Source organism: Chrysemys picta, chromosome 10, assembly GCF_011386835.1.
Source record: "Chrysemys picta bellii isolate R12L10 chromosome 10, ASM1138683v2, whole genome shotgun sequence".
In the NCBI taxonomy this organism is placed as follows: Eukaryota; Metazoa; Chordata; order Testudines; family Emydidae; genus Chrysemys; species Chrysemys picta.
In genome coordinates, this window is record NC_088800.1 from 68,736,344 (window position 1) to 68,748,450 (window position 12,107).

General features: G+C 45.6%; 2 protein-coding genes across 3 annotated transcripts in view; one reads left to right on the plus strand and one right to left on the minus strand.

Annotated features, from left to right (window-relative positions):
- The window catches only part of LOC135973815 (uncharacterized), a 1,510,190-nt gene that overhangs the window by 796,651 nt on the left and 701,432 nt on the right, over window positions 1–12,107 (minus strand). The window lies entirely within an intron of this gene.
- BMERB1 (bMERB domain containing 1) overlaps window positions 1–12,107 on the plus strand; it is a 121,220-nt gene that overhangs the window by 100,538 nt on the left and 8,575 nt on the right. For both annotated transcript variants that reach the window (XM_065559959.1, XM_005307571.5), the window contains exon 4: window positions 8,369–8,483. In XM_065559959.1, coding sequence (XP_065416031.1) covers window positions 8,369–8,483 — 115 coding nt within the window. The remainder of the gene's footprint in view (window positions 1–8,368; window positions 8,484–12,107) is intronic.

Here is a 12,107-nt window from a genome sequence, read left to right on the forward strand (position 1 = left end):
GATTGTGCAATTGCTGACATAAGCATGAGTGCAAAATCAGTGCCACACTCGCACATACAGAACCAAAGAACCTGAAATACTCTTCGCCTGTTCCTAGTCACTGATCTTTCACTCCACAATGAAAGCTTTGCAAGGTTTACCTCTCTCTCACCCATGAATCTACTGTAGGCAGAGGTGATCTGGTTGCCAAGAGGGATGGCAAAGGGTTTTGATCCAGAAAATGAGATTAGTTCCACTGCAGTACATGGGAACTATTAGAAGGGTGGGGGTTTACCAGAGCATGGCTACTCGTCTTTTAATAAAGTAATGAAATGGCCTTGTATCATTCAGATGAACATAATTTCCTCTGGGACAGAACTTTGGCTAAGAAGTTATAATTAGATATGAAATCTTCCATGAGCTTTTGAAAAAGAACAATACAGCCCACCTGGAATGGCTTAAATAAAAATTAACAACCTCAGGTGGAGCTGAATCCTGTGTTTGCATTTTCAGTTAATCTTAAATAAAAAATGTAGTAATACTAATTAGGATTGTGTCCAGTGGATACTAGAACTCAGTGAAGCAAACGGTTCCTGTAATGACATGAGATATTTTAATAAGAATAATGTGTGCATTGACAGATGTTTTCTTTACCATAACAATTTGTCCTGTTAACCCCATGCTGTATTATTAAATGGAGCAGATTTGCTTTCCCTTGGCAGGCTCTGGGATAATGCATCAGTGTATTCATGACCCTGTGAACACTGTGTACACTGGATCTAGATTCCACAGCAAGGTTCTCTACGTAAGTTCTGCAGCATAGTGTAATGCCATGTCCCTGTGTGGGTCATCAGTAGAGGGGACTGAACCTAAGACTTCTGCATCTAAATATATGAGTGTCTACTGCCCAAGCTAAGAGACTCATCTTTGTCAGCCAAGAGTGTAACAGGCTTTCATATGACACCACTAGAAGGAGACAGAGTGCCACATTGTGTGAGGGCAGGTTACAACAGGTTTGCTGAATTCAGCAATGAGCTAGAAACTCTAAGGAAGGGTGAAATGCCTAGAAACCCGTTAAGAAAATCAGCCTTTTATTTTTTAAATCAAATTATATGCAACAATATAAAATTGACACTGAGGTCAGAATGGTTTTAAATCAGCCTTGCACTCACTTTGTACAGGTGGAAATGACTTGGCAAGGTGCAAAGTCACAGAGAATCAGGGGTGAGAGGAAAAATCTTGCCCCCTTGTGTGCCAGCTGAAAGTGGAGTTGTCTGGAACTCAATAGCCCATCTTGATTGTTAGAGCATAATTGTAATCCTGCATGGGGATTTCTGGCAGCACAAAATCTCCCATAAGTGGAGAGAGTCTCTTCCCTCCTCCCCCGTTTGAACTCAATCCTCTTGGTCCCTTGGTGTAGGGGACATTTTGGAGTAGGAAAGGGTGGCTGGCACACACACTGCAACTATCTTTGCTGGTGTAATGCCCACTGGTGGGATGGTGGAGGTGTTACACAAGAGCTCTGCTTAGAGCAGGACTGAGGTTGCTCTAAGTTTTATCAGACTGAAGTGGTTCCCTGACTGTCCCCAGGATCATACGTGTGAGGGGAAGAAGAGGTAGCAGAAAGTCACTGTTGCCACGTACATCCCCAGTCTGCCAAGCACTCCTGTGGTGCGCCTGGGATTTTGGCCCCTCAGGCAGTGCTTATATGAGAGGTGGGGGAAGAGAAAGGTTTGCAGTACCAGCAAAAAACAGTTTTTTAAAATTGAGCTGGTTTCCTGAGGGACACTCTTTAAACACCGTCTTACCAAAGCTGCTGCTCCCATTTTAAGCACCTGGGGCCTAAGCATAAGTTATTAAAAACTCTTAAATAGACTTCGAGAACAACACTGATTCACAATTGTTGCTTATATGTACAAACATGCCTCATACAAGCCAATAAATATAACTACGCCAGAAGTATGTACAGGGCCTATAATACCTTTCAGAAATAATTTACTTTTATCCAACCATTAGGGCGGGTTTTGAGTCTTCTAGTCATTTGTCCTTTATTTTTCCACCTATCACTGTGAGAAAAACTTCAAAGCTAGCAAACAAGGTAAAAGAGAAGAAAAAACCTTGCCAGAAATGAAACAGCAGGTCAGTCATAAAATAGGAAGCTGATCATATCTACATTTTCCCCCTCTGAGCCCAGTAGACAAATAGCAGCATTTCTCAGTGGGATAAGAACCTTTCCACATTTCATGCACATCTAACAAAATACATTCATGTTTCTTCTTTTTTTTCTTCTTGACATTATCTCAGCTACTTTTGCGCCAAACAATTCCTCCAATATTTTGCAAACACACGTATGGGATGAATAGTACCCAATGGGGAATAATTCAAGCAGAGTTTATTTTAAGGTAACCTTTGCAGAGGATTGTGAATGCTGCATAGATAACAAGTAAGAATGATCTACTCTTACTAGAAAAAAGAACAGGAGTACTTGTGGCACCTAAGAGACTAACAAATTTATTAGAGCATAAGCTTTCGTGGACTACAGCCCACTTCTTCGGATGCCTATAGAGTGGAATAAATATTGAGGAGATATATATACACACATACAGAGAGCATGAACAGGTGGGAGTTGTCTTACTAACTCTGAGAGGCCAATTAAGTAAGAGAAAAAAAACTTTTGAAGTGATAATCGAGATAGCCAAGTACAGACAGTTTGATAAGAAGTGTGAGAATACTTACAAGGAGAGATAGATTCAATGTTTCAGCCATTCCCAGTCCTTATTCAATCCTGAGTTGATTGTGTCTAGTTTGCATATCAATTCCAGCTCAGCAGTTTCTCGTTGGAGTCTGGTTTTGAAGTTTTTCTGTTGTAAGATAGCCACCCACAGGTCTGTCATTGAATGACCAGACAGGTTAAAGTGTTCTCCCACTGGTTTTTGAGTATTATGATTCCTGATGTCAGATTTGTGTCCATTAATTCTTTTGCGTAGAGACTGTCCGGTTTGGCCAATGTACATGGCAGAGGGGCATTGCTGGCACATGATGGCATATATCACATTGGTAGATGTGCAGGTGAACGAGCCCCTGATGGTATGGCTGATGTGATTAGGTCCTGTGATGATGTCACTTGAATAGATATGTGGACAGAGTTGGCATCGGGCTTTGTTACAAGGATAGGTTCCTGGGTCAGTGGTTTTGTTCAGTGATGTGTGGTTGCTGGTGAGTATTTGCTTTAGGTTGGGGGGTTGTCTGTAAGCGAGGACAGGTCTGTCTCCCAAGATCTGTGAGAGTAAAGGATCATCTTTCAGGATAGGTTATAGATTTCTGATGATGCGCTGGAGAGGTTTTAGTTGGGGGCTGAAGGTGACAGCTAGTGGTGTTCTGTTATTTTCTTTGTTGGGCCTGTCTTGTAGGAGGTGACTTCTGGGTACTCGTCTGGCTCTGTCAATCTGTTTTTTCACTTCAGCAGGTGGGTATTATAGTTTTAAGAATGCTTGATAGAGATCTTGTAGGTGCTTGTCTCTATCTGAGGGATTGGAGCAAATGCAGTTATATCTTAGAGCTTGGCTGTAGACAATGGATCATGTGGTGTGTCCTGGATGGAAGCTGGAGGCATGTAGGTAAGTATAGTGGTCCGTAGGTTTCCGGTATAGAGTGGTATTTATGTGACCATCGCTTATTAGCACAGTAGTGTCCAGGAAATGGACCGCTTGTGTGGATTGATCTAGGCTGAGGTTGATGGTGGGATGGAAATTATTGAAATCATGGTGGAATTCCTCAAGGGCTTCTTTTCCATGGGTCCAGATGATGAAGATGTCATCAATGTAGCGCAAGTAGAGTAGGGGCGTTAGGGTACGAGAGCTAAGGAAGTGTTGTTCTAAGTCAGCCATAAAAATGTTGGCATACTGTGGGGCCATACGGGTAGCCATCCTGTAGCCAACCCTCTCATTTAAACATCTGTTTACTTATACTTAGGACTACTTTTTCCTAGAAACACCCTCCCACAGCTTAAATTACAAAATCTTAAATAAGTAAAATTTAATCTACAGCAGTTCTTTCTTAGACCTTAGCACACTGTGCACAACGTGACACCCAGCAATCCTTTCTCAGAGTCATATTTGCATATTAGACTATTTAGCATTTATTTCCAGCAGTGCCAGCTGTTGGCAAATTCACTACAGAATATTTGAGTATTAAGAGCAAGCAATGGGATTAATAAATATAGGGCTTGGCCTTTGCACAGAACTAAATGCAAGCACTGGGATTTTCCCAGCCTAGAGAAACATGGACTAAAGCAATCGTCATGCCTTTCATGTATATTTTGACTGTGCTGTGTATGAGCCAGCTCCTGCTCCCATTGGTTTCAATGGACAGTTGTACTGACTTAAATGGGAACAGGAGCAGGCTTTTGGTAAAAGGAGATAGCTGAATAAGGACTGTAGGACCCAGCCCTAACACTCAATCTGCATTTACTTGTCAGCAGATCCCCAAAAGGGTGGGACGGGGGGGACAATCTGCATGTGAGCTTGTCCCCACAGCCCTCTCCCCTTTCACACCTGGCCTTCCATAAGTGGATCCATGTGTTTTGATCCCACTGATGGCTCTTCACCTGGAGATAGAGAAGATGGTGGTGTTGTAACAACTGGAGCATAGCAGGCCTGCTCCAGTGGTGAGTCCAAGTGAGGAAAATGGATGGAAGCTTATGAATGGTTCAGTCATCTGTATTAACAAATGGTGATGGAAAAAGGTAACAGAAGTCCAACTGCGATTATTACATAAGATTGTTTAAACAAATTAGTAAAAGTGAAAAATAGAAAGACTAAGTTACTCTAAACAAAAGGGCTTTACTGATATAATTCAAAGACTGTGTTGAGACCATACCTGGTAAACAAGAAGAGTGTTGTACTGGAAGTGAATGGACTATATGTGATATGTCAGAAGTTAGGTCTGCTGGTGAACAAATAATGAGAGGATGGACTATTCTGTCCATTAACCCCTTTTTCAGAGGTCTTAAAAAGAGACTTTTTGGGCTGAGGACCTGTGAACTGGCAGGAAATTCCTGAAGGAGGGAAAAGGCCTGTAGACCTCCACCCTACTCCCCTCCAGGGACTTCATCCTTCACCTGTGGCCCCAGAAGGTTACCGCATCATCTTCAAGTCCAGACCTTGGCACTTCCTCAGAGTCACGTGGTCATCACCACTCCATAAACCAGAGACACGTGAGATCCTGATTATTTCGCTTTCCCTTGCGTGTTCCCCTTTCTTCATCACTCTTTTCCTCCTATCTTCTTGCTCTCTTGGCTTTCCATCTGATTTGATCTTGAGGTCAGTTGTAGCACATGGCACCAGCACAATCAGATGAGACAGCCCATCCAGCTCTAGCCAGCTCTTCCCAGCCTGAGATAGACCAGTAGGAGAGGAGCCAAATCAACCAGATGACACCCCAGACCAGAAAATAAACCAGAGCTCAGAGCAGTGCTGTTGTGGCAGATTTGCCAATCCAGAGCATCCGTCTGTGACTGACCTGCTGCTGGGAATTCTCCATCAACAAAAGCTGTATTTTTTCCACCTTACTATCCTGTTTCTTCTTCCCCTCCTGTTGGTTGGTCAAAAGCAGAAAAAATGACCATCCTTCACAATACTGTTTAATGTTGGACAGTGACAGAGTCATGCTAACACTGCTGACTCTTCAGGCCCATTTATTCCATCTCAATTGATGTAACAGTGTCATAATGGTGGCTGCTCCCTTCCAGGATGGGAGAGGGAGGCTGGCTCATTGCAGCATGGTCCAGCAGTTGTCAGTTTTAAGTATCCTTTTTTATTTTTGCTGCTGGACATGTTAAGATTAAGCGTTCATTGACATTATGCCCAAGTTCCCCCCCCCCATGCCCATTTTAGGTAACAGTAAGGAATCTTTGAAGCACCAACAGAATTTGATAACATGCACACTTAATCTTTTGAATAAAAGATATTATTTTCATACAAAACTAAAAATATTTCTCGTGAAAAACAAAGTAGCCTTGTTGTGCATTACAAATTGTTTATTTACTCTTTCACTGGCAAACCATAACTTACAGTTCTCCAAGGAATAATGATTTTCCAGCTCTGAAAGCCAACTTTCAAAATGCCTTTATCTCATTTTTTAAAGATGTGGATTTATTGCAAAAATTTCCAGTGGGAAATGCAGCTGGAGCCCTTGGGCAAATCATTAAGCTGCAATAAACAACTCTTTTCAAATGTCTGGATTTTTTAGATGTATTAGGAGCCCTTATAAATTTGGTCAATAAACAAGATATATTGAATGCATCCCACTGTAGGTGTGTCCCAATATACTTGACTCAATTTGATGTTTCTCTGAGCTCAGTTCCACAACTCCATTACTGAAAACAAAAATTCTTGATTTAATGTGAAGCTTTTTTTTTTCTGCTCATAAAGATTTTGAATTCTTTAAGGAAATGTACTGGCTAGGATTAGCCTCTAGCTTTCCCATCACTGCTCCACTTGCTCAGTTTTAGCCCTAGGGAGTTTTGTCTTAACTATATTTGTTTTATACCTTTGAACTATATCTCCCCTAAGCCCTCATATTTACAATTTTAGCATGTGACAGCCAAATCTATCATTCAACAGAAACGATCATTTTCAGACAATCTAGTCATGATAAATTGGCTCTGGTTTTGCCTGATTAACTAGGACAATATTGATGACACGGACTTTTGAAATTTTGGGTAAATAATAGTGTTATTTAGCTCCACTATAATGTAATAATTCTAGTGCCTGACTTATCAAAGTTGATGTTTTGAGGCTGCTGTATGTACCAAATTACAATGGGAGAGGCAGAGCTGTCACATAGGTTGCTCCATCTTATCTGAGGCCTGATCACATTCCCATATTAAGTGAATGAGAGTTTTGCCATTATTCTAATGGAACTGTGCCCTTACTTAAAAATGCTCTTCTTAAGGAGATTAGGAAAATAAACTCTAAATGGTGCCATGGAGGGATTTCTAGATTGAAAATTTACCAAAGGTTCTGAACTCATGAATGTTTTATTATTAATATCACAGTAGTGCTATTGTGCTAGGCACCATGCAAACATGCAGCAAGAGACAGTCCCTGCCCTGAAGGGCTTACACTTTACATAGACAAGACAGCCAAAGAGTGGCAGGGGAAATAGAGATACAGTGACTAGAGCTGGTCAGGAATTTTCTGTTGGAATGAGTTTCCAATAGCCTTTTGGTAAGATTGAAATTTTTCATTTTGCCAAAAGATTTCAATTTTGCAGAAAATTTGATTTGCCATTAGGAAAATTGAAATGATGGCTCCTCATCTGCCCACCTGGAAGGCTCTTGTCAATTTCACTTTCTGCCTAAGGGAAAAGCAGGTGGCTGGGCACCCTGGCTCTCCAGCAGCCAGGCTGAAGTGGCTGTGCAGAGCCTGGGTGCACAGCCTTAGGCAGCCTGCATTGAAGACTCTTGTCAATTTCTCTTTCTGCCTGCAGGGGGAAAGTGAAGTTGCCAAGAGCCTTCCAGGGAGGTACCCAAAAAGATTCCCCTGTAATTCTCCCCAAACGATATTTTTCTGGAAATCCCTTCCCATGAAAATTTTGCACTTTTAACTTTTCATCCTGATTTGGGAAAAATGGAAAAACATGTTTTTCAAAACAACGAAGATTTTCACAGTCGGAGATTTCTGGTTTCTGGCTAGTCATAACAACGATTTGTCCAACACCACATGGCAGCTCAGTGGCAGTGCTGGTTGCCAAACTCACATCTCCTGATACCCACTCCAGTGTCCTAGTGATAGGACAGCTGGGCAACCAGCTGTGGCTGGAACAGGTGCTGGAGCAGGAGCAGGAGCAAGCACAGACTGAAGCCAAGGTCAGAAACAGGAGCATCCTGGAGCAGAAGCAGTCTGTCAGAATAACCAGGTAGCAGGGAGCATCCTCAACAAGGTAGCAACATTGGACTGCATTGCCTTGCTTTCATCAGGAGCCTATATACCTGCCTTGGGGTCACCTTTCTAGATCCTGGCTTATGGACTGGCTGGTCTTTAGGACTTGCCAATAATTATCTCAAATGAACACAAGAACACAATTTACTGATTAACCTTATATATTTGCACTGAAAAAAATGTTTCCCTCTCTCACTATATCCATTCACTCCTGACCCTTTCTGTAAAGAGTGGATTGTTGCCTTGTGGTTTCAGGAGAAGCAGGGAAGAATGTTTACCAAATAATAAAATGTCTCAAATATTATGGCCTGGAAAAGTATCACCCTGGATCATGCCCTGCTCTCACCTACTGTAAATCTGGACAAAGGCCATTGACTTTCATTGGTCAAATGTTGTTAGAAATCTGAGTACCTAACCCTTGTCTTATTCTTTCTGTTTCTGATCAGAAAAAGAAAAAACAAAAATGCAGAAACAAAGAGAGGACGAATTGATTCAGAAGATCCATAAACTGGTGCAAAAAAGAGATTTTCTTGTAGATGATGCAGAGGTGGAGAGATTAAGGTAAGGATTGAAAGTGCCTGAATTTATTTCAGAGACTTGGCAGGCCGAATAGAGTACCTGATACTATTCTCATTGTAGTGACAAAATTTCTATTGACTTTGGTGTCTTCAAACATTACATAAGGCTAAAAGCCTCTCTCTGGGACCACATGAAATGCATTCAAACTGAATCACTATGTCTTTTTCTCTCCCTATTCCATAATTTTACTTAATCTTCTGCTCATGGCTACAGAGGATTTATGTTCCTTTGAATTTATTACAAGAAAATATCTGAGCCCTTTACTGTTATGAAAAGAGCTGGGCTAGACCCACTCAGGCTGGTCTACACTAAAAATTAGATTGGCCTAGCTATGTTGCTCAGAGCTCAGAAAAAGTGTGCACCTTGAACACCGCAGTTATGTTGACCCAACTCCTGGTGTAGACACAGGTAGGTGAGCAGAAGAATTCTTCCGTCGCCCTAACTACTGCTTCTCAGGTTATATTCCCACAGTAGAAACACTACAGCAGCATAGCTCTGGTGCTACAACTGCATCACTGTAATTCTGTAGAACAGACACCACCTACTACAGCGATGGAAGAGGTTCTTCTGTCACTGAAGTAAACCCACTTCTCTGAGAGGCAGTAGCTAGGTTGATGGAAGAATTCTTTCATTGACCTAGTGCTGCCTATACTGGGGCTTAGATCAGCTTAACTACATATCTCATGAGTGTGAATTTTTCACACCCTAAGTGATGTTGGTCAAGCTAACTTTCTAGTGCAGACCAGCTCAGAGAGGTGGAAGGAAAAACCTTTTCCATCAATGTAAAAAATGTCTACACTATGTCGCTGGAGTGGCCCAGCTGCAGTGCTGTAGCTGTGCTGCTGTAATGTAGACAGGGACTTAGGGCTAGTCTACTCTTGAAACACTACAGCAGTACAGCTGCAGTGCTGTAGCTATGCCATGTAGCATTTCAGTGGAGCCACTCCCTCCTGTGATGGGAGGAGTTCTCCCATCACTGTAGTTAATTCACCTTCCTGAGAGGCAGAAGCAGAAGAGTTCTTCCATCCACCTAGCGCTGTCTACACTGAGGGATAGGTTGACTTAACTATGTCGCTCAGAGGTGTGGGTTTTTCACACCCCTGGGTGACGTAGCTGGGTTGATTTAACTTTTGAGTGTAGACCTGGCCTTAGATAGGGGAAGTAAACTTGAAAGAGAATTCTAACAAGAAATGGTTTTCATACATGTATAAACTGGTCTTTGCACATACATAATGCTCATGTTATTATTATTAATTATTTGTATTACTGTAACACATAGATGCTCCAACCAAAATTGAGGTGTTATAAACATGGTAATGACAGTTTGAGTCCCAAGGAGCTTAAAGTCTAAGTAGCTCAGACAGGCAAAGGGTGGGAAGGAAAAGAGAGGTGAAAAGATTTGCCCAAAATCAAGCAGGAGATCAGCAGCTGAGCTGAGAATAGAACCCTGACTCCTAGGCCTGGTCTAAGCTGAAAAGCTACGTTGCTCAGGGTATGAAAAATCCATACCTCCAAGTGACATAGTTAAGCCGACCCAACCTCTAGTGTAGACAGTGCTAAGTCGACAGAAGAATTCTTCTGTCAACCTAGCTACCACCTCTCAGGGAGGTGGATTACCGATGTCGACTGGAGAGCCCCTCCTGTCAGTCTAGATAGTGTCTTCTCTGAAGCGCAATGGCAGTGCAGCTGCAGCCAGGGCCGGCTCTGGCTTTTTTGCAGCCCCAGGCAAAAAAGCCTCCCGCCGCCCCCCCGCCCAGCGCGGCGGGGAGGGCACCGAGCCCGGCCGCAGGCCGCTCTCCCCGACTGGCCAGAGTGCCAGGGGGAGGGCAGTGAGCCTGCCGTGGCTCCGCTGCCGGCCGGAGCCCCGGGAGGAGGGCGGAGAGCCTGGCCGGGGCTCCGCTCTCCCCGGCGGCCAGAGCGCGGGGAAGAGGGCGGCGAGCTGGCCGAGGCTCCGCTCTCCCCGGCGGCCAGAGCACCGGGGGGAGGGCAGCGAGCTGGCCGGGGCTCCGCTCTCCCCAGCGGCCAGAGTGCCGGAGGTAGGGCGGCGAGCCGGCCGGGGCTCCGCTCTCCCCGGCGGCCAGAGTGCCGGAGGGAGGGCGGCGAGCCCGCCGCGGCTCCGCTCTCCCCGGCAACCAGAGCGCCGGAGGGAGGGCGGCGAGCCCGCCGCGGCTCCGCTCTCCCCGGCAACCAGAGCGCCGGAGGGAGGGCGGCGAGCCCGCCGCGGCTCCGCTCTCCCCGGCGGCCAGAGCGCCGGAGGGAGGGTGGCGAGCCCGCCGCGGCTCCGCTCTCCCTGGCGGCCAGAGCGCCGGGGGGAGGGCGGAGTGGCAGCCAGAGCGCCGGGCGGAGAGCCCGCCGCGGCTCCGCTCTCCCCGGCGGCCGGAGCCGGAGCACCACGCCGCCCCCCTCCAGGTGCCGCCCCAAGCACAAGCTTGGTGGGCTGGTGCCTGGAGCCGGCCCTGGCTGCAGCTGTGCCACTGTAGCATTTCAAGTGCAGATAAGCCCTTAGTTCTGTGTATGAAGCATCATCTGTAGCCAGAGAATATAAAGGCCTCAAAAAAGCCATTCTACTAGACGACTGAAAATACACTCAATACAATTGGAAATGCATTAGTGCTATTGCTCACGTGCAACATTTATTGGTACTTTTACTTTAATAAATCTGATTTTTCTACACTAAACTGAAATACTTCTTAATCAATATGCACTTTAATATTGAAAAAATGGAATAATAATGAAAATTCCATGAATGCTAAAGGCTAGCAAAGTGATGTTAATTTCCTTAAGGCCTGATCCTGCCATCCTCACACAACCACAACACTAGTTGACTTCAATGAGAGTTCTCGTAGCATGAGACAATAAAATCAAAATCTTCACTTAGACAGGTTTTTAAACGTAGAGAGCATTATAACACACCATAATGTTCCTTTGCTATTTTTTCTAGAAGGAGCCTAGTTTAGTGGTTAGAACAGGGGTGGGCAAACTTTTTGGCCAGAGGGAGACATCTGGGTGGGTAAAAATTGTATGCAGGGCCATGAATGTAGGGCTGGGGCAGGGGGTTGGGGTGCAGGAGGGAGTGCGGAGTGCAGGAAGGGGCTCAGGGCAAGGGGTGCAGGAGGGGGCTCAGCAGGGGGTTGGGGTGCAGGAGGGGTGTGGGGTGTGGCAGGGGGCTCAGGGCTGGGAGTTGGGGTGCAGGAGGGGTGCAGGGTGCAGCAGGGGGCTCAGGGCAGGAAGTTAGGGGGCTCAGGGTAGGAGGCTGGGGTGCAGGAACGATTCAGGGTGCGGGCTCCGGTCTGGCACTGCTTACCTCGAGCAGCTCCAGGATGGCAGCAGCATGCAGGGGGGCTAAGGCAGGCTCCCGGCCTGCCCTGGCCCCGCTCAACACCTGGAAGCGGCCAGCATGTCCGGCAGTGGCTCCTGGGGGTGGGGTGGAGCAGGCAGCTCAGCCGCGCGTTGCCCTCACCTGCGGGTACCACCCCCAAAGCTCCAATTGGCCACGGTTCCCCGTTCCCGGCCAATGAGAGCTGCAGGCGGTAGTACCTGCAGGCGGGGGCAGCCCACAGGTCCCTCTGCCCTCCCCTCCCCCAGGGGCCACAGGGGCATAGTGCC